Source organism: Fundulus heteroclitus, chromosome 22 (assembly GCF_011125445.2).
Source record: "Fundulus heteroclitus isolate FHET01 chromosome 22, MU-UCD_Fhet_4.1, whole genome shotgun sequence".
NCBI classification, from domain to species: Eukaryota; Metazoa; Chordata; class Actinopteri; order Cyprinodontiformes; family Fundulidae; genus Fundulus; species Fundulus heteroclitus.
Window position 1 is genome coordinate 26209626 of NC_046382.1, and position 22724 is coordinate 26232349.

The 22724-nt window shown below is 39.6% G+C and overlaps 2 protein-coding genes across 5 annotated transcripts in view; both read right to left on the reverse strand.

Annotated features, from left to right (window-relative positions):
• Positions 1 to 243: 243 nt before the first annotated feature.
• LOC105940217 (dickkopf-related protein 1) lies at positions 244 to 2260 on the reverse strand. 2 transcript variants are annotated; one of them, XM_012882698.3, is made up of 4 exons: positions 1754 to 2260; positions 1521 to 1662; positions 1249 to 1383; positions 244 to 1146 (listed from the first exon to the last, which is right to left on the reverse strand). In XM_012882698.3, exons 1-4 carry the CDS (start codon positions 1991 to 1993, stop codon positions 881 to 883), a joined length of 783 nt encoding a protein of 260 aa, XP_012738152.1. In that variant the 5' UTR covers positions 1994 to 2260; the 3' UTR covers positions 244 to 880. The 2 variants fall into 2 exon arrangements, with proteins under 2 accessions (XP_012738152.1, XP_012738151.1); XM_012882697.3 differs by having other exon boundaries at positions 1521 to 1665; positions 1754 to 2258.
• A 4671-nt stretch (positions 2261 to 6931) lies between these two features.
• LOC105940239 (cGMP-dependent protein kinase 1) overlaps positions 6932 to 22724 on the reverse strand; it is a 130632-nt gene continuing 114839 nt past the window's right edge. For all 3 annotated transcript variants that reach the window (XM_012882729.3, XM_012882727.3, XM_021308701.2), the window contains 10 exons: positions 19913 to 19987; positions 13735 to 13831; positions 13469 to 13608; positions 12354 to 12443; positions 12000 to 12141; positions 9931 to 10094; positions 9176 to 9298; positions 9025 to 9087; positions 8877 to 8943; positions 6932 to 8512 (listed from right to left, as the gene is read on the reverse strand). In XM_012882729.3, coding sequence (XP_012738183.1) covers positions 8414 to 8512; positions 8877 to 8943; positions 9025 to 9087; positions 9176 to 9298; positions 9931 to 10094; positions 12000 to 12141; positions 12354 to 12443; positions 13469 to 13608; positions 13735 to 13831; positions 19913 to 19987 — 1060 coding nt within the window. In that variant the 3' untranslated portion in view covers positions 6932 to 8413. The remainder of the gene's footprint in view (positions 8513 to 8876; positions 8944 to 9024; positions 9088 to 9175; positions 9299 to 9930; positions 10095 to 11999; positions 12142 to 12353; positions 12444 to 13468; positions 13609 to 13734; positions 13832 to 19912; positions 19988 to 22724) is intronic.

Sequence of the window (22724 nt, forward strand, 5' to 3'; positions counted from 1 at the left end):
ACTGAACAAGGAAACCATGAGATTTAAATACTGTTCTTTTGCAATCAATTTATGCTAGATTAGGAGTTGAACAGCAAAGACAAGTTTTAACTTTTCTAGTTGCTATTTTAGTGTAAACATCCCTTGTCTGCAAAAAATAGTCATGGCCACACTAAAACATAATAAATTTAGGGTTGAATCACTTCTGCAGTTTAACCAATATTAAATAAAGTTTTATGAAATGATGGAGAGCAAAAGTCAGGGTTATCATGAAACATTTAATAAAACAAATATTCACATTTCTTTACACAGTTTCTTATAAAACAATATACTTTAATATATTCATATATAACATATTTACAAAACATGCAGCACCATGTCTTTTATAATACTGGTGTTGACGTAATTCAATGGGACAAGTAAGTGCCACCTGCAGGATATTATTTACACCACAGTAATTTACTGCAATAACAGTGGCTTGAAGTTCCATAAAAGAGAAACAAAAGCAGCTCTGCCACTGACTACATGAATCAATTTTCTGAATCCTTCTGGAGTGTCTCTTCCTCATTTCGGGTTGTTCACCTGTTGATGGGGGTTTGGAGAAGCTGGTCTCACAATGGTGTGTCCCTGCGGGTGTATCACTTTTCCAGATTCATGTCCATCCTTCCGGGTGATGTGTTGATGTCAGCAAATTTGGCAGGAAAGAATGTCTCAGGTGTAGGGTGTCTTGTGTGTGAGTGCATCTGAGTGTGCGTCAGCATCTTTGGTGAGCACAAGGTCTGAAGAGGAAGAGTTGTCTGCGTCTGCAGCGTCTGACACTGATTTACTGAAGTGTGTCCTCGCTAGTGAGTGATGGTGTATATTTCATGTCTCTCTGGGTGTGTGCGTCCGCGTGATTGTGTCAGCGTCTCTGACAGGTGTGTAGGTTCCGGGCTGCAGTCCTGCTGACACTGTGATCTCGCTCTCCTTTCTCCGGCCGGCACACCAGGCCGTCACCACAGTCGCAGCGCTGGAACAGCTCCAAGCCGTGGTTGCCTTTCCTGCGATGGCGCGTGCACACCTGGCCCTCTGTCAGCACGGGTTTGCAGATGCGGGACCAAAAGTGCCTGGCACAGCACAGACCCTCGGAGCAGTCTGTGGATCTCAGACATGCATCACCTTCCTGGCCTGAAGATAGAAGTAGAATTGACATTAATTACACCGAACATCTTTGAAAACATCCCGTTGACTCTGTGACACAAGACTGGTTGTCTCTGAAAGGTAACACACCTTTGACAGAGTTAGGTTGGAAGCCAGGGCCTGAGGGTGTCCTCTTTCCTTGATGCTCCATGGTGTTGTTGTGTTTATGCCAGCCAGTGGTGACAGGTACATCTGAGCTATGAATGTCATTTACCTGACAAACGCCTAAACAGCAAAACAAATATCACAAAAAAATGACAAATGAATAATTTGAACGATAAACACGCAGATAACACACGTGATGTAAATCAAATGCATCACATAAATGGTTAAATATACCATGTCAAAATATATCTGCTCACCATTGATGCAGCGGTTTCCTGCGCAACACATCGAGTCCCTCACACAGCGCTTCCGGCACTTACGGCACGGCAGGCAAACACCCCTGGCGTCGTTGCAGAATTCATCACCTCCGCAGTCTTCATCATCTGTGCACACGCCCGACTGCTGCAGCATAAAAGAAAAAGCTTATTCTAAAAGCTCAACACGATTTTACGCACAGCTTTGACTTTTACGCACAGCAGAGTAAGTTTACCTGCAAGGTGTCCGTGGGTGATCTGTGTCCCGTGCCACCAGGCGGTGAGGTGCGCGGACTTGGGCTGACGGTGTCCGCACCTTTGCCCGCAACGGGTAAGGTTTTGATCGCGTTAGAATTCTTCAGGACTGCTCCCGCGTAAACGTCTCCACAGTATCCAAACAGAATGAGCTGCACAGCCAAGATCTGGTGCGCTATGGGCATATGCATGATACTTCTCTTCAATTCTTTTACATACATAGAAAAAAGGAAAAAAAATAAATAAATCCCTTATTTTCTGCTGAATGTTAAAAGGCGACCAAGTCCAAACGGTGCGGATATCCCAAAGTTTCCCGGACAGTTTCGGCACGATGCTCGGATGCCTCCTGACTCAAAAAAGTCCTTTGGATGATCTCTTTATACGTGTAGACCTGTTTGTCTTCCCGCCCCTCACTGTGCACAACAAAGGCGGAGGGGGAGGAATTTCAAACAGAGCCCCGATGTACGGAAATAGCCATCCTTTGCACAGAACTACGTTTCGCAGTGTTTGTGGAATGATAATGACCCGCAGAGTCAGTCTGAATACCCATCAGCGACGCGCAGGCAACATTTAGCAACATCCCTAGATTCCAAAACAAATTTCTGACTTTCGGGTAAAGAAAAAACTCAACATTGACGTTTGGAATCTAATCTATTCCGTTTTCTATATTTTTAAAATACAACTGAACTACACGTTTAACTTTTGCTTGGTATAATTTTAACCATCTTCTTTACAAATAAAGATGCAATTCTGTTGCAATTATGGATTTTCGTGTAATTTTCTACGTGCTTATTGGGATGGGAAAAAAATTGAAATTCCGAACATTGTGAGAATAAAGAATAATAATTAAAAATTAAAAGAAAGTTTCAAGAAAAACAAGCTTGTATCCATTATTTCTATAGCAGCCTTATAATACATCTTCCTTTCACATAATACAGGCTCATGTGATTTTCCAGTGCTTTGACATCCAAGACGACTCTAAACTACCCTTTGGCACTTTGACAACCATAGTGATTGAAGTTACTCTGGTCGATTAACCACTTCATTTGATCCTCCTGATTTTTTTTCTTTTAAAAAGGTGGCAATTATCCACCAAAGTGTGCTTGATTACACCAGCGGCGGACATCAATGTGTTTAGGATATGCGCGGCTTTCAGGGGTGTGAATAGTTTACCGACTTAATGGGGTTCCGCAGGGGAGGCCATTCAGGAGTGACTGGCACTTTGAGATTAAAGACCACTCTGATCTGCCCCATGACCTGTTCGGCTCCAACATCGCGATAGATTTGAAGGAAAATGGGATTTGAGTTCAGCTATTTGCTAAATAGATGGAATATTGTTGACAGACAGACAGATAGACAGACAGGCAGGCAGACGTTGATTTATGTGAAAGAACCAATCGGATTGAGTGCGTGCGTTTGTGTGAGCCTTGGACATCCGACAAAACACTTTACACGTTTGAATTGATGCATATCTTTTGAAGTGGAGCTTTTATCTCCACGTTCCTAAACGTCAGAGCAGGTAGGGTGGAGGCCGTTTGATGCACGTAGATCCCCTTTGATCTCCCAGAAGTGTCGCCCTGCTGTTATGACCGAGGCCAATTCCCCTGTCCCCCCCTCTAAACGGATTTCTGTTGTGCGAATAACACCAAGCTGACTCATCCCCATTTACCTCTAAAGTGGATGTCATTAACTCCAGGACTGATTATTACAGCTCACAGGAGACCTGGCTTCTTTACTTAAGGGAGGTTTTTCTAACCAGGAGCTCCCTCTTCTGGCAGCTACGGGAAACTGCAAAGAAGGACCACGCAAAACATTATGATCACCGTCCTGATCGTGTTTTAACTCCTTTTAATCGATCGCTCAACCAAAATATATTTATATAGTACGCTTAGAACAAGTGACTTGCAAAAAAAGTTACAACTATAGTAGTCCTGAACCTTGACGAAACTGTTTTCCAGAGAATAAACTAAACTAATAATAAGGGACAGCGAAAATTCAACAAACATCACTGAAATTAAGATGTTTGATTCAACTAAAAATTTCAAATTCAAAGCAAGTGAGTACTAGTCTAAACTAACTGACAGAGGTGGACACTTTCAGAAACATCTGAGAGTCTGGTTCAGGGAATGTCCAAACATACAGTTTTAAACTGGATCCTAAAATGGATTGGAAGTGATAGCATAGTGAGGTTTGATATGATCTTGCTTGTTCTTTTTGAGCTGCTGCATTTTTGCCACCTTGTAGATGCCTTAGTAAAGACTGATTAAATATACTGAGAGTTGCAATAGAATGGGATTTCATTAGGGCATTTGTCTCAAATTAAAATGTAGCCCTTCACTTTATCAAGGAGGGTTCAGGTGGAAGATGAAATGCTTTTTTCAACTTTTTTTTCATCGTGTTTCCTCATAGTAAAACCAACCACTTTCAAAAATCACACCAAGATTTCTTCCAGTCGAGTGGCAGAAAGAGTCAATAGGTCCGACAGTCCTTTTGGAACCATTTAGGAGATGGTATTTTACTAACAAAATCATTTCTGTTTTGTTTTTGATTTCAAAAGAGCCGAGAGGCATGGGAATTTGGAACCCAAATAAACACCTGACTTGTGTTTATCTGGGTCATCGATAAGGAATACCTTTTCTATCTAAGGTGATCTGTACTAGTACCCAGAAGAACTTAGTCCAAAACATTAAATTGCCGCCATCGGCAGTACCCTGATGCCACATGTACCCCAGGGATGCAATTCACATGCATCCAGCCATCGACTCAAACATGATTCATAAGATTGGGCCACCTCCTTTCAATACCCTGGGGTCTAATTCCAATGCTTGGTGGTGTTTTTGGCAGTGAAAATTAGTTAGCATGGACACCCTGACTTGTTGCCCCATTTGCCACAAATTTTTGAATGCACCCGAAAATTGATTCCTCTTAATCGGAACCCACATCCCCACCAGTTTTACCACTACAGATGGTAAAAACACCCCAGAAGAGAGGCAGTTTTAGAGATGCTCTAGTAATTACTGATAATTCCCTAAATACCCTCCTCACCCTTCTTACCCGTGTCCCATTTTTTAGCTTGTAATGCATCAAATTTATGGACAAAACTGTCACCAGCTGCCAAACATACACCACCAACTAAAAGACGCCATGATGAGGACATAATCACTGGTTTTCACTTCTTTGTCATAATGTTATGCCTAATCGGTAAACACGGAAATAACAACAGACAAGCACGACTCAAAAGTAGCTTTTTTTTACTATATATATATATATTTTTAAAAATCTTACACGTGGCACTCTGCAAAAGTAAATAACAGCAGAAAATGAAACGACAAAACACAAGGCCGATGCTCAGTAACATAGCAGAAGGCATTTGAGGAAAAACTTTGAATCCATTTGATTGGAAAGAGGTGACAAACATAAGGCTTTGTGACAAACATAAACTGAACAGTAGAGTAATTAAAGTATATGTACACAAGTAAGATTTCCATTCCATTTTTTCACGTTCCATCACTCAGGAAAAAAAATAATGAAATGTCCTTGACTTCCTGTAAGTGTGATATTTTAATTTGTAGTAATAACAAGATAAGAATCTAAGTTATGTGTCTTTTGTTGAAAACTGAAAATCATTCTTGCCTTCTCTGATTGTTAAAGTTTCATAGTTGCAACCGGTTATGGGTGGACCTTCTGAATTGTGACTTATACTCACTGGTGTTTCATATCAAGACGTAAGTGGTGTATTTCTTCTGATCACACAAGATAAGGATATAAAAGAAGGTCATTGCAATTGAGTCAGGTTGATTTATTTAATTAGTGTCTCAATAAAATAAGTTGTACTATCATAAACAGGGAGTTTCTTCCATTCATCCTCTGTAAGCCTTCAATTACTTCCTCTTTCCTTGGGTACGAAGCAGTTTAATATAGAAAAGGGTGAAAAGCAGCAATCTAAGTGAACATATGGTTCTGAGGTGTGTATTCGTTTATGCAGCATTTCAAAGGTCATGTGATGTTTGTTTTATATGCCATTGACTTAAGGCACTTATAATCTGTTTGACTTTATTGTCAGATTTTGAATGTTGGGTGACCACAGAGGGACTGTGAGGCCAAAGATGTGAACACATTTGTTCACATCTTTTGTAAAGATGTGTAGAAAGCCCAAACATAAACATATCTTCTATTGCAGTAGCACAATCTTACAAGAAAAATGCAAGAAAAATCCAACTTTAAATTTGACGGAGAGAGAAAAAATTGTCGGTAATCCTAAAAAAGCCTTTAAAAGTAAATTAACTGAAGCATTTTCTTATAATTCTTGCTTCTATTTTTTTTTTTTTTTACGTTGATCAGGGGTTCTCTGGACTTCGAATTTGTGAACCATCGCTTTTTCTTGCTGTGTGTAAAAATGTTGCACACAAACCCACTAGTCTAGATGAGAACCACCATCTTTATCTTGCCACGAGAAATAGAAAAATGGACAGAGCTCACCTGTTAGTGAACTGCTGCAAAGAGTGCCATCTTAGGGACCTTGGGTAACATTTACTTGGGTTTTAAGATATAGCGTTTCACCAACAAGTATCCTAAGGGGGGTAGGTGTGAAACAGGGAACGGAAATGTGGAAAAGCACCTCATGCCCGCTGTAAAATATGGTGGACCATCTGGGATGTTGTGCGCCAGTTCCTTTGTCAGCGTGCACAGCATCATGGACTCTTTGACATGTCAGGATAAACATCTGCTGACTCAGCGGGAAAACTGAAACAGATTTTCTTTGGGTTTTCAGGAGGATAATGTGCCAAAGAGACAACAATTTAGAACTGGCTCACCAGACAAAATGAACTTTCTTGCATGGCCAACGCAGACTACACACCTAAATCATATAGAAAACCCGAGGGGCGAGCTGAAGGGAAGAACACATAAGCGAGGATTCAGGACTCTAGACAATCAAAGCGCAATGGTCTTTGATCACCCTCTCTGTAAGCTCCAACTTTTTGGAAATGTTACTGCAGAAGACCAAATGCAGCGTTTGTAGCTGGGGTGCAATCAGTTCACGCATTACATCTCCCAATGAGTCTGTTTTCTACTGAGTGAATGCAGTCAAACTAAAGTTTGGATATTTTTTGTACATTTTTCAGTGTGAGATTGTGTTGAAATAAACGATGAATCTGAGCAAGGCTTTTTACAGATCTTTATCAGGAACGCCAACAAAGTTCTCTCCTAAAAGGCATTATAAAGCTGGCCGTAAAAGAGTTTGGTCAAATTGGGTTTCAACAATTAGAGATGGCCAAATTTAACTCGTCTTAGTTTAAAAATGCAACTTAGCACAATGTAATGTGGCGTCAAGATCTTCATTCAAGTTTGAAAACTCACACAAGTCTCCACTTTTCTAAAGAATGACATCAATTACATTACAAATTAATTTGCCACAAAAAAAAAAACAACTCACAATACAAAAACAATAACCAGTACTGTCATCTCAACACCGCTGATCATAATTCACCAACAGCACCAAAGACACTGAAACCAGGTTCACAGTTATTTCAGAGCTGTACAAGAGCAAACAGGGAACATCAGGGCTGGGGTGGAGTGGCAAAAGGCATTTTAATCGGTTTCAAAACAAAACAAAAAAAAAACAGAATGTAACAGTGAAGCACATTAAAACAACAAAGTATTTGACTCATACTAAAATTTAAAACAGCCTATAACTGCTAACTCTTCAGTTAATGGTCTTAGGTGCATAAAGACACGCTGCTTCATGAGGATGCTAGCCGAGCTGACGTATGTGCAGATGTGTGATTCATTAAGCTTTAAGCAGGGCACTTTAAGAGTCACGTCGCCGTCCACTTAATGCACAGTGTTTGTGCTTTTCAAGGTAGATAAATCTCATCGGAAGTGTACTAAGTATTTTTATTTCATCACGGCTGTGTTCATGTGTGACAATGTAACCTGTATACTCATACACTATGTACCACGCATGGCGTTGCGCTATGTAGGTACACGGAATAAGAAGAGAATCTCCGACATTCAAGTTAGTCTTGAGCACTTGATAACTGGAAACTCTAGCGTGGACGTCTGTGGAAAGTCGCAGAGATTGTAGCAAGTAGCTGCTTGTCAAAAATCAGGCAGCAGCTGCAGTAACATTGTAACCTATCCCAAAGCCCAGCGAACAGATCTGCAGAGAGAAAAAAGACGATGTAAAGAAAACTGACTGCTCTATTTCTGAGCAATCCTTCCACGTTTTCACCGTCCTATTTATCCTAGAACCTAAACTTCGATAAGTTATCAAACATTCATACAGCAACTAAACACCTTCCCCTGTTACAGGGGAAAACCTGGCTCTGGTCTCAGCTCGTGTTGTATGTTTGTGTTAATGTCAGTGTATCCCTGTGCTTTCTTTGCTTATAAACTTCAATATCAGACAACACTGAGGAAGTGCTACTACAGTCCCACTCTAAATGCTTTATCCAGAGCCACAGTGAAATAAAGGCATATCGGTGACCTAGAGGGTTTGCCATCCATCCTTCTTTTCCATATCTTCTCTTCCATTTTTAATGCGTTTTCTTTTTCTACAAACAGTGATGTCCTCCAAGACGGCTTCCAAGCCATTAAAAGCCTACAAAAGAAGAGTTTCTTTTGGTTTGAAGTGGCGCACTTCAAAAGTCGACATCCCAGCCAGAGTTGTCATCAGGAGGCGGGTCCTCGTTGTCCTCAGGGAAGTTGTCGAAGTTACTTGTGTCGACTGCTGATGTGACCTTAAACAGGACCGACAGAACAAACAATTATTGAGATAAAGGCAACAACACACCCAAGATATTTTAATGATATGGGGCTGTGTGAGAGGACAAGTGAGGATCTGAGGGAAATGCTTTACCTCAGTGGTCTCAAACTCTAATCTTTGAGGGCTGCTGTCGTGCAACTATTAGATGTTTTCCTTGCCCAATACACCTGAATCAAATGGCTAAACTGTCTCACTAGCAACTCTGCTACTGAGCTAATATTTGAGTCAGGGGTACTGTAGCAGAGACCTATCCAAAAAGTTGCAGGACACCGGCCCTTGAGGACTTGAGTTTGAGAGCACTGCTTTAATGAGAATGAATGTCAGCAGTGCCCACTCACATTAGGGACGATAGGAGGTGTCAGTGTCCCCTTTTTCAAGCCCTCCCAATTAAAGCCCTCAAACCATCTGAAAGAAACAGCAAGAAGTTATTGCAACAGAGAATAACGTGAGACTGCAAAGAGAAATAGGCTCTAAAAGTTTACTTACTTGTGCTTTTGGATGTCTTTGACACCATTTTTCAAGTTTCCAAGTCTTTCACAAGGAATATCCCTAAAGTGGAAAAAAGGTGTAGATTTGGCACGTAAACCAAATGAACAAAGAGCATCGAATAAAGGCTCGCGGCGGCACCAACGCTTACCTGCATAGCTTTTTGATAAGATTGGCAGCGTTTTTGGTGATTTTCTTTGGAAATTCAATCATATCGATGCCTCTCAGGATGATGTTGTAGGTTTTCATTGGATCAGGGCCTGAGAAAGGGGGACTACATAACAGAGGCCAATATATTAGGTTTGGGACAAAAGAAGCGCATTAGCTCTAAGTGGACAATCATCAAAATTAACAAAAATAAAATGTTTGGTTTTAAAAGTAAGCGCAGTACTGATTTGTGTATTTAATTATTGAAGGACATTGTACGTAAATATAAGTAAAGTGTTTAAAAAATGTTCTTTAAGCAATACTCATGGAGACAACAATAATGCTAATCTTGGTAACTATGCTAATCACTAAAATAAGACGTTCAACCATCTTTGTTTTACATTTTTTGAGGGAATCTTGCATTACCTCTGCTATTATAAATGATTAATAAAAGATATGTTGTCATCTTTCTAAAATAACAGCCTAAGTCATTTTTGGTATTATTATTTTTTTGCCTGAATCATCTTAATAAGTTATTGCTGTATTATTTTATGTGTTTTCTGAAACCTGAAAAAAAAAAATGACTTAGGCTGTTATTTTAAGACGGTGACTATTTCGAACCTTGTTAATTAGAGCTCTTTAAGAGAAGTTGGGATTGGCTAAAACAGGCATTAGCACAAAGTTTTAAAAAAAAAACTGGAGAAATCTGTGTTTATGAACAAAACTGAAAAAACAAAACATGCCCAGGCTTGTATGTACCTTCCAGTCAAGAGCTCAAACATGAGGATGCCAAGAGACCAGTAATCAGCCGAAATGTCATGGCCTTTGTTCAGAATTATCTCTGGTGCTACATACTCCGGTGTCCCACAGAAGGTCCAGGTTTTCTTCCCAAACCCAATCTTTTTGGCAAAACCGAAGTCCACCTAATGAGAAAATGAAAATGTTGTCAATTACATATTATAATTAATTTGAGTCAGTCACATGTTTTGCTAGTTATGACAGTGGAATTGTGTTGCTTCTTTTCACATTATTGAAAGCACCTTGGTGCTTTAATTAATAAACTATTTGTCTCTGTTTAACGAGAGATGGAGGGACGTAGTGGAAACTTCACAACTTATTTAAATCCACATTTCATCGTCGTCTATATTGTGGTTATTCTTGATTGTCATGGCTGCTCTTGTTCGGTCGTTTCCTTTTTCTGTGTTTCCCTCAGGTGCCTTTATGATGCTGCCCTGATGGGTAACACTTGTTTCCAACTACCTGTCTCCTACTTAAGCTGTCAGGTCCTACCTCTGCTAGTTTGTCTTGACTTCTGTCATTTATAACGCCTGCGTATGCACAAAATAGGGCCTGAAACTTGTGTGTGTGAAATTGGCGACACAGATAGTAAAGTTGTGAATTGCAGGCAAACTGCATGCTGATTCTTCTTAGACATTCAATTCACTCCATATCAGACTTTTATCATAGACTGACTACATCATAATCAGTCAAAACTGCAGTGTTATCCGTGCTTGCGCTGGTGAAACATAACTACACATAAGGGCGTCTAAAATACCTAAATGACCATAAGTCATCTTAAGTTTTAAATAAAAGTCCACACAACATTTCATCGGGGTGTTCTACCATCACATTCCTCTCTCCGATGATCACCAGAGTGGCGTTTCCCACAGATTTACAGATAAATTGTGACAAGGTGTGAGGCAATTACTTTAATGGCTGTAAACGGTCAAATACACTCATGCGTAATGCTGCCTGTTGGATGCATTGGCACTGCTGGGAGACCTTACATATGGCAGAATAGGAGGCAACATGGTTTCAGGGATCAAAGATTACCAGGCCAATGATGATGACGGGCTGATGTGCTGCTTTAGACTTCAATCATTGCATTCTGCTATAACCTACAGTGGACAGTGGCTACACCCCCCAGGTGCTGGCTCCCACATCTGCACTTCAAACCCCAGGTAGCAGAGGTGGTGCACTCACTGCTCACACAAGCAGCGTTCTAAGATGCTTTTGCAGTATTTTTCTTTCTCTTTTTCTTTTTTTTTTTGGGGGGGGGGGGGGGGGGGGGTCCGCATGGTCTCATAGGAATTTCATCACAATTTCGACATTTCATCCGACGTTTAACAAGTTCTTTTAATGGGGACAGCATCTGTGTTTTTACCTCCGATTTACAAATTTAATAAACTCCGCTGTGTGAATTATTTCACTGTTTTTAGACTTCTTCTCCATGGTTGCTATTGCAAAATGAAAAGAAAGACTATCAGCTGACCCATTTTAAATACACCTTAACATTCATGAGGTGCTTTGCATTGACCAATCTGAGCACGAGGTGGGCAGAACATGAGATGAAACCTGGTACGCAGACGTTCAGGTACAGCTGTCATCTATAAAGGAAAATTGCATGCTGGCATATGGGCGCATGGTTTTATACATCGTAATTTTTTACGATGTATAAATGTCTTTGTTTGGCCGTATGTACACTTTTAATATGGATCTTACACAGTGTTATAAATGAGACTCCAGCTCTTTGACATTGGCCTAGTACTTTTTTGGATTTTGACCGTTGACCTCGTTACTGACTACCCCTCTGGACTGTTGGAGTTTCAGTTTGTGAACCTGCTTTTACCACCTGAATAAAAGTTCAAGTCTACTCCTTGGATTCTTCTCTGAGCCTATGTCATAATTTTGCAGGACCTTTAAGGGATGGCTAACATTTCTTTTGAGATTTTAAAAAAAGAAAAATCTAATATTTTTCCAGTTGTCATAATTTACCCATCTAAAAAAGAGAGAAATGTTATAATGAATATTATATATTGATTTCTTACCAGTTTGGCATAACCCCTGTGATCCAATATAAGATTCTCTGGTTTCAGGTCTCTGTAGATAATACCTTTGGAATGCAGGTAAGCAAACGCTTCCACCACACAGGCCGTGTAAAACCTGGTGGTTGAGTCCTCAAAAGATCCCCTGAAAACAGAGCAGCACAACAGAGATAAATGTTGGTCACAGTTAATGATTGTGAAATTTTTCCTCAGGAAAAAAACAAGAAAAGGTTTGCAAACCAATGTCATGTTGGACAGTAAAATACTCAAAGGACATCTAAACATTGAATGATCACTCTTTCTCTGTGTTATGTATGATTTAACCATACTGATTGGTTCTGGTGTTAACGGTCTTACCGGTCTCGAAGTATGGTCCATAGTTCCCCTCCTAAACATGCTTCCATCAACATGTAGAGGTATTTGCTGTCTTTGAAAGTTCTATATAGTCTGGGAAATAAGAACAAAACTGTTAACAGCGATGAAGTTCATTAATGTTCAATTACTATTTAATTGGAGAAGCTCACTTCTGTTGTATAGGTTTAGTTTACAATGAATTCAGATGATAAAAGGAAAATGAATGAAACTTGTAATGAACGTTCTCATATTTGGTCATTTAAAAAATGAAATATATTGGAAGCTCATTTATAAAATTTATAAAATGTGAAAAAACAAAGTGCATGTCGCTTGAAGAATTTGTGGGGAGCGATTAAGGTATGTTTTCAACAGAAAATGGCCATAGAGATCAAGTTAAATCAATCAAAGATGGCTATTTATATGTTTTTTTTATGTATTTAATCAGCCACTACCTGCTTCATCTCTTGGATTTACCAGCAAGCTGTAAATCAAAACAAGCTCAACTTGATAATGTCCAAAACAGCTTATGTTGTTTTTTCCAATCACTGGGCTGATAAAATTTGTGTTTTTTTACAGATTTAATCATAAAAAACTATGCTATGGTTATCAGCATCTCCTGGATGTTGTCTCTACATTTTTATTTAAATGTTAGAGCAACTATGAAAACACACCTTATCGCCTTTCATGCTTTTTATGTGCAAAATCAGAAACAGTAAAGCTGCTGTAACAATTATTCTTATCTTGCCTCAGGCTACCTCTAATAAAAAAGCTAGGTCTAAAAGTAAAGAAATAAATGCATTTTTGAAAAATTTGATTCTGTTACATCTGTGTAATATGTGTGTAACACTTAGGATGTGCTTCTGTTTAATACTGTCCTGATAGAGTATCTTAAATCAAGTTTTGATAAAATGTTTTATATATATCAAGGATATCCTGACTATCAGGAGATAGAGATCAATGCTGGGAACACAGTCTGCGAGGTCCTTCAAATGGTCAAATAACTGTTTTGCTGAATGTATAAGAATGTACTTCCTTCAGCTGACTGTTAATCAGCCGAAGCAGAAAAATAAGTATTTCATACTCAACATAGCCTTAAAAAGGTTGTTCAGGGAATATACCTGACAATGAAGTCAGAGTGGGCCTCTTGCATAATGAGCTTCTCAGATCGAATGTGCTCCTGCTGTCTCGTGTCAACAATGTGTCGCTTCTTCAAGATCTTCATGGCAAACGTCTTGTTCTCGTCACTCTTGAGCTGGACCTGTGGCCATATTAATTAAAGTAACGCTGCACTATTAATATCCTCTACTGCTTGTTCAACAGTGTTAAAAACAATTCTTATGGATCTCTGTCCTATATGCTAACGTTCCAGCACACCGTTCCCTACCAGCTCAACGCGTCCGAAGCCACCGACCCCCAGAGTGTCTATGATGTTGAAGTCAGCCAGGTTGAGACTGAAGAAAAACGCATTTTCTGCTTCGTACCTGTTGCCCCAGAAAAATGGAGAGGAAAGGGGAAGGAAAGAAAACATGGGAGCAGGATTAGAGACGAGTTGAAGGATGAAAGAACATATAATCCACTCTCAACAACCTGGGGAAAAAATATCCGTTTCTCCCTGAGCTCATTTGTTTGCAAATCTTAGGGGATTAGAATCACAGTAATCTATCAAGGATGTTATTGAGGATGTGGAGTGGATAAATACTAACAGATGAACAGGATGTGTTTGAGTTTAGTCCTCTGGCAAATCGCTTCAACCTCCGTTTGAACACAGACTAAGTGTCCCCAGCCCGTCCCCATTCTCCAGAGGAAAGAACAAAATGAAATATGTGTCGCACAAGCTGCTCGCATGTCTTCACTTAGCACTGGAGACATGCTTTGGCTCTGCCACTGAACATCACAATATGGCACCGATGACCCAAACATGCTGGCAGCAGAGATTGTTTCCACGTGTCCAAGCCTTATCCCCCAAACGATCCCTGTCTTCTCCGGCTATTGTTTGATCCAGACAGAGTTTCATCAGCTCAGTTTCTGGATCAGTGAGCATAGGACAGATCTGAGACTGGGCAGGCCTCCTGGGTCACTCAGAACAGAGTATCGCTTCAGGGTCAGCTTTCCTTTCTTTGTTTTTTTTTTTTCTTTTCTTTTGAATGGACCACAAAAACAGCGGGACAGTGCTGTGATTGATGGGCATTAAAAAGTACCCACTAGAAAGACTTTCTTGAATCACTCAATCAGCTTTCTTTGTGGAGCAGTGGAGCTTAGCTATACTGTTTACTTAAGGGTGACTTTATAATACAAGTAGATATTTAAAACGTATATTGTGGTGGCCCGTGTTGGTAGGTAACTGAGCATAATGTTTCTCAGAAAACATACCAGGTTACCAGGAGACTCACGTTTTATTTGTGTCTATGTATGTACTATTACTATCGTGTGACATTCCCATGTGACCCTTCCACATCCCCCCCACCACCCCACCACCCTACCCCCATCTACCGTGTCCCAGATAACACTGCAAGTAAAAAAATAAAGCACTTTCAGCTGCAGAAGGAAATATCTATGACTAAATTACAACAAAGTGCTCATACACCTTGATGTTTTCAAGTTTTATCATGTTATAAGCACAAACATCCATGTGATCTTGTTGAGATATCATGTGATAGGCAGAACACAATCATGCAGCGAGCAGTGAAGCGGAAGGAAAATAAGACACAGTGTGCATGATTAAATTTTGCACCTCTAGGTCAATACTTCTGTTGCAGTGACAACTCTGTACTGGGTTATCTGGCAGGGGGCTTAAGGTCATTGTCCTGCTGCCAAAGATGGTCTTTGGCAGCTTTGATCAAGTTTCAGGATTGCCCTGAATTCAGCTCCAGACACCTGACACCATAAGCTCTGCCCAGCTTCCCTGTACCTGATCAAAAATAACCCCTCCACAGCATGATGCTGCCACCACCATGTTTCACTATGGGGATGCTTGGCCTTCCCACATAGCCTTTTGCTGTGTGAACAAAGTTCAGCTTTGTTGATTCTCAGTCGTATGACCAGAGAATGTTCTCCCATATTTTTTGCTGCGTTCTCCACATGGCCTGTAGCAAACTTTAAACTGTACTTCCTATGGCTTCCCTTTAAAATTAGCTCTCTCCGTGCCATTACTCCATAAAGTCGAGAACTGTGAAGTGCACAGCTAATAGTTGTCCTGTTGACAGATTCTCACACCTGACCTGTGAATCTACACCTCCTCTAGGGTCAGGAAAGAGAAGTAAAAAAAGGTGATGGCAAGTTCTAGCTCCTTTAATGGCTTCATCTATGACAGAAACACTGCTAAGCAGATATGCTCTAAATCCGTATTCAAGTCTAGAAGACTTCAGAGTTGTGGTTGAAACTTGGCAAAAATTAAAAAAAAAGTTACATCAAGAATTAAGAATCTTTAATTGTCACTATGTGTTACAGTGATTATTTTTAAACAGACACCGGCTCAGGATGCACACAAACAATATATACAGGTAGACACAACAGACAGACATTTGTTATATAGAGATGAAGTCAGTTAGTTGACTAAACTGGCCAAAGGTTGTTAACGGCAGACATGTACAATCTTCATGACTGGAAGATCCAAATTATATCCAATAAACATAATGGATTTGAGCCCTGTAAACACAGAACAATTATGCTCTTTTAAGATAGGAGGGGATCAAAAATTTGATCTAAAGAGTTCATTAGTAATAGCATTTTATGTCCAGCAGATGGTAGCACAGAACAAATGGCTGCAGAATGTCATGAAACTCAAAGTTTCACCACAAAAAAAGCCAGTTGGAATACCTGATTAACAAAATAATACTCTAATGTAGTAGTAATGACCACAGTTCATTTCCTATTTTTTTATTTTTTTTTTATTTTACTAAACTGTTAATCTCCTGCTCTGCATTTCCATCAAACAGAGGCTCATTAATCCTTAAAAGGAAACACTGTCACACGGTTTGCTGTGTAAAATCAAGGCAAGATATCGCTTGTTTAAAAGAGAGTACACTTTTTTTCAGCCCACATCAAACAAATTCATCCAAAAACTTTGGTCAAACTGCTTTAATTTTTATATGAACATGCAGAGAGTTAAGAGTTTTAAATAAAAAAGAACAAATGGTGTTTTTTAAGACGACCATATGTTATTTGTGAGCAAATCCAATGAATCTACAATAACACCAGAACCCTAAACACGACTAAATCAAACAGTGGCATCATGACATTTAAAGAAATCCTGATTGCTTTAAAGGTCAATTACACAAAAATAAAACAACATGTTACTTATTAATGTTATCTGGAAAATCCATTACTGGGACTGTAATACAAATGGTTTCATCACAGGTCAAGTGGGACCCTAGTGGGCAATAATCTGTATTACTGAACAGATGAGATCATAAAGATGACGTAATCCCCATGATGAGTGTATGAAGAGGATTTTTATGTGTAACATTGTGTGTTTGGTCGCTATTATCCTTGTTTGTTTTGCTCTTGGTCTTCTTGGACCAGCGCAACACAGGGAAAAGTGCAAGAAGAAAGCTGCTGTGACCTTAAAGCATAAATGCCAGTTTTATATTAAAATGATAAGGAGTACTGCTCACTGAACGTTAATGCTTGCAGAAATGACAGTGATGGGGCTGAGTAATAAAGGGTCAATCATACGGTGCAAATGTATTTACACTCCTTGTACATCGTCACATTTTGCCACGTTTCAACAACAAACTTTGATGCATTTTGTCGGGAGTTTAAGAAACAAACCAACACAGAGTACTCAATTACAGTGGCACAGTGGGTAGCAGGGTGTACCCCGCCTCTTGCCCAGTGATAGGCACCCGTGACCCCATGAGGGATTAAGTGGGTCAGAAAATGGATGGATGGAAGGAAAATTATGTCTTTTGAATTAATATTTCAAAATTAAAAACCTGTTTAGTGTGGTTTTCATATGTATTTAGTTTGACTCAGTCAATGCTTTGCAGAATCCTGTTTTGCTGCAATTACAGCTGCAAGTCCTTTGGAATATGCCTCTACCAGTTTTTGACAAGGAGAGAAAAAGACATTTTTGCAAATTTGTTTTTAATGTAAAATAGCCCTTAGTCAAATTGGATGGAGAGCATCTGTAAACAACAATTTTAAAGGCTGGTCACAGATCTCTCTTTGGATATAGATCTGGCCTCTTGACTAGGCCTTTGTAACACATGAAAAAGCTTTATGTCCATTTGGCCATATGTTTATGACTGTTGTGAAATCTACTGCAGCTTTTGACAGGTTTTCTTCCAGGATGGCCCCACATTTTTCTCCATCCATCATCCTGTATATTCTGACCAGCTTCCCTGTTCCTTCTTGAGTCAAGCGTCTCCACAGCCTGATGATTTCACCACCGCTTTCATCCAAACAATAAGTAAAATATTAGGGAAGCTATTCAATTCAAGGGAACTCTGAATTAAATTTGTAATTTTATATAAAAAAACAAAAAAAACATTGTTTTAAGGGTCTCTTTTTGCATTGACAGTCAGGAGCAGAGCTGACGTGCCAAACGAAAGCTGCACGAAATATGCATCGATTTACACCTTGCCTTCAGATAAACCAGTTTTTATTCCTGTAGAAATAGTGGATTGAAATGGTAAAAATAATCCACTTTATTTTGTGAACACGTAGCTTCTCCAACTAACAGAAGAATGAGTTCAATCAGAAACAATGTCAGCATGCGGCGAATAGCAGGGAGGTAGTCTTTGAAGAAAAGACTTGTCAACCTCACAGAGAGCAGATGCCGCTTGCTGTACAGTACTGCTGAAATATGTCGATTCTCTGTGACCAATTAGAGGCAGTTTCCATCACCATTGGACCTCGAGTCAGGCATCCTCACAAAGACACAAATGTGCTGCGCTGGATGAGGGAGCGCCAGCAAGACACGAGACGGCACGCGGCAGGGAGAGCAGCCTTAATCAGGGTAAAACCCGCTTTGATGTGACAGATCTGAGGGAGGCAAGGGAGCAATTGATTCTATTTTAGGGAGAAGTTCTACAAGAGAAGTCAGGATACAAATCAGACCAAAGAATGGTATGTTATTGATTTGCATTGAATCAAATGTGTTCCCCTAAAGAATGAGGGATGGGAAGAATGGGGTCATGAATGTGCACAGCAGGGTTTTTGTTGGCGGAGTTGTTGGCGGAGAAATCAGGCTTCCTGGTCACCCATAATCAGTCCACTGGACCCCACAGACCGGCCATTCTCTTTCCTCATTGCCCTTCTTCTGATTCAGTGCCAGATGCCTTTTACTGATTTTGGCTGACTAAATATTGCAATCAATCAAAGGATGACTCACACTCTCAGCAGTCGGCTAGACTCATACAGAACTTCAGTCGGCTTGTCTTTTTTCACATCTCACCCTTTATATCATATCTAAACATCTGATAAACTACTCTAAGGCCCTTGTTTCATTTAACTTTTACTTACAACTAGGCCTGAAAGGAGGACTTTATATTATAATTCTTTTGCAATTAAGTTCAGTCCAAGATCTGCCTCTGACCTCCCTACTCTGTCCCTGATGTAGAAAAGTGGGCCCACAGCACGATGTGGCCACTGCCACATTTCACTGTGACAACAGGGCGATCTGTAGCAAATGTTTTCTAGCTTTTCATTAAAGGAGCAATAAGTAATACTGACACCTAGTGTTGCAAATTGGAACAACACATACTCGGCGCCTTCAAGGAGAACACCCACCTCTCAATGGTCCGTTGCTAGTGTGAATCCCTAATGAATTTTTACTTCCACAGGATAGGTCTGTGACGTTGCACTCTGATCTATTTCTGGTCCGCTTCTCTTACTTGCTTCTATGTTTGCAGGCTGCAGCTTGTTTGGCCAAGATAAAATACCAAATACTATGATCCGTTATGGGAACACTGGGAACTCTCATATGACTGGCTCAGGAACCAGGAAGTAAACACGGGCTACCGTAGACATTATATACGTAGACGCCTCGTTACATGCTAGAGTGCATCCTGCGTCGCTGTCAAATTTGGATGGGTCTCTCCTACTGTAGGCTGGCATAGGACCCGACAGGAGTAAATGCAGTGGGAGCGCTTTTGCCTCTATTTTTTTTTGCAGCTTATGGTTACAATAACGGACAATAACAACTGAATGTATATACGTGGTGCACATCACCATTTTGGGCTGAGATTGGTTCTGAAGATGTGTTTTTACACATCTTCCTTAATTTCATGCTTATTCGTCTCTCACAACATATTAATAAGCATGATAAATTGTTAAATTGTTATGTACCGTGCAGTTACAGAGGGACAGCACATGCAAGAAGCTGTGTAAAACAGTTCTTTTTCAGTGGTCTTAGCCCTTTTTTTCTTGCTACAAGGCAAAAAATACAAAAACCTCACCCTAGGGTTTAAGCCTGAATGGCTGTGCTTTTATTAACTGGCATGTTAATTTAAAAACAAAAACAAACAGACAAGATAAGCTTACAGTAGTGCTATATAAATAATGTACATAGTGAGTAATGTAATCTATTTTTGCATACCAATTAGTGTTGTTTTACTTACTTGGCTTTGGCGTCAGCATCCTCGTGGCCTTTATTGGAAACGTCCTCCAACCCTCCAATCAAGTGCTTGAATGAACTGAAACGGTGATAATGAATGTTAGAATAGCCCTTGGCAAATCTTTTCTGACACTGCTATTGGAAAAATTTTCACTACCTCTTCAAGCTAAATTATTAAAGAAAATTCTCTTAAACGGCATGTAATATATTTTAACAGCTTCAGTTAAAAGGGAACAGTAAGGCACAGTTTGTACTATTATTGCAAGTGATCAACGAGGAGTGAATGACCAGGCAGCCATAAAAAGTACTGCCAGTTACTATTAAAAATTAATCAGCATGCTTTTAGAGGCTCAATCTAAGGCAAAGAGGTAAAAAAAAAAAATGCGACAGCAGACGGTGAGTGAGCAAGTGGGAAGCTTAAGACAAAAAGTGGAGCGACTGACTATAGAATTACAGAATAACACATACTGTGCTACGTGACATTATGTAAACTATCATGAGGTTTGAAATTTCAGCAGATAGTTTCTAGATTTTTATTTTAGTTTATTTAGATTAAATATACTACGAAAGTAAAAGAAACAAGACACTGTCATTTTAATGTCTTAGAACAATGAATACAGCAAGGGATTTAACTCTGGACTCTGGACCAGACAGTGAATTTCTTCAGTACAAAAAAAAAAAAAAAATCCCACACAATTTTGGCATGATATGCTTCAATCTTTATAGCACATTTTTCTTTCAGTGAAATTTTTATTCAAATTACCATTAAGGATCATATTAAATGAACATCTAACTGAGGCAGGTTTCATGCCAGGCTTGTTTGAGCTAGTCAATAACAACATGTTGATTTCTTCTACTGTTTGGACCAGATTTCACGTTCGCCGGCTCAGTCTCAGAGAAGCTTTTGTTTGAATGTTTGGATGATCGAGATGCATATTGCAGGGAGTCAGCGACTCCCTGCCACTTTTTCTTATTACGTCTCTCTTTCCCACAGCTCCTGCTGTTATCCTTAAGCTGTGCTGCTTTGGTTTTAAAGCGTCCATGGGCGCGCTGAAAATAAATAAAAGCGTACAGAATAACAAAGACTGAAAAACAATTATCCTGCACCAAAACTGGCCTAGCTGGGTGAAGCAGCCATTAGTCTGGCTTGGTGAGCTGTGAAAACACTTGCTGCTCGTGTGACAGGCAGCAGTAATCATACGTGCTGGATGATTCTCTTACTATTCGTCTGTTTTCTGAGACCGGGTGGATGCATTGGGTTTGATGACACCCGCTTACTCTGTTTCTCTGTTCGGCAAAATTTAAGGAAGCAAAAAATAATAAAAAAGAACACCTTTGTTTTGAAGAAGAGGAGAAATAAAAACTGAAAGTATCAGTTTGTTTGGAGATAACCAGATCTAAAAAGACATCTGATCTATGAGGTGCTCAGATTTGCAGAGGATTATGATGTCACATGTTTAGCTCAGACTACAATTGTCCAACCTCCAAGTCTTGAGTCTTTAAGCCTGCAAAGGTATTCAACATGTCACCAGTAAATATTATTACTTTGTTCCTATTTACAGATACAGGACAACAGTAATGATTGAGGAAAAGAAACCAAAGAAAAATATGGTCACATCCATTGGCTGTACCCATATTGTTTTTCAACATCCATAATAAACAGTGATAATCTGTATTGGAGTATAAAAAGAGAGGAAAAACATTCTAATTTGCAAGCGTATTTCCCAGCAGCTACTGATATTATCACAATTACATATGCATAAAATTTTCTGATTTTGATTCAATAAAACACTGATATGGATTTATTCTAATGTTTGATTTTTATTTCTAATAAAGACAATATTTTTTGACCTGTAGTATTGTCTACTATAATTTAGGACATTTACAAGGACCACAGGGGTTTTTGTGGGTTTAGAAGATTGAGAACAATGAGAGCTAATGCTCTTTGAAAGTTCATTTCAGTAAATTAGAATATCACCAAAAAAATATATACTTATTTTAGGAATTTAATTCAATAACAGAAACCCATTGATTATATGGATTCATACAGTAAAGAGTTCTGTATTGATTATTTCTGTTACTTTAGAGGTTTGAAGTTTACAGCAAATGTAAACCCAAAATTAAGTTTCTCAGAAAAGTAAAATAATACATCAGAGCAAGGACTTACCGTATTTTTCAGACCATAAAGCACACCGGATTATAAGGCGCACAGTGAATTAACGTGTCTATATGTGTCTTTGTTCACATTTAAGGCACACCGGATTATAAATATTCTTCCCAAGTGTGTAATATCACTCCACCCCTTCACGTACACAGCTCTCTCCTGTAAGGGAGAGCTATCCAGTCTCTGTCGGGAGGACAGAGTAGCTGGAACTACATTGTCCTGTTTCTAACATAAGGTCAAAATAAACGTAACTTTTATATTGAATTAACTTACTAGGCTTATTGTTGCTAGAGCGTACTCTGGGCGCGGGTTGCCTAAAGGCTCCTATATATTTGGCGTACTGTGCGCATACTGTGAGCTTGATGGACTCCACACTGACTCTCCGTGGACGTTTTACCCTTCATAGGTGAGCGTACGGTTGCTTACATTTCTTTTGGCAAATTTCTACATTTGTCACATTTTCTGCCAGTGGGACGAAGCAGTGGAATGGATGGTAAAATGTGTCATTAGCTAGCTGAGCACCTAGAGCCGTTTCTTTTCCAGCAGACTCCCACCGCACACCTGTCAGTGAGAACAGAGGCACTGTGATGACGTGCGTCCTTGTGACCGCCTGCTTGGAGCAGCTCAGCGTATCAAGTTCGGTGTCACATAT

Excerpts from the sequence above, each read along its gene's own strand:
- LOC105940217 (XM_012882697.3), bottom strand. The coding sequence starts at position 1,993 with ATGTATGTAAAAGAATTGAAGAGAAGTATCATGCATATGCCCATAGCG. Across the intron at positions 1,666-1,753 it reads CACCCACGGACACCTTGCAG|CAGTCGGGCGTGTGCACAGA; the intron begins GTAAACTTACTC and ends TTTATGCTGCAG. Across the intron at positions 1,384-1,520 it reads AGGAAACCGCTGCATCAATG|GCGTTTGTCAGGTAAATGAC; the intron begins GTGAGCAGATAT and ends TTTGCTGTTTAG.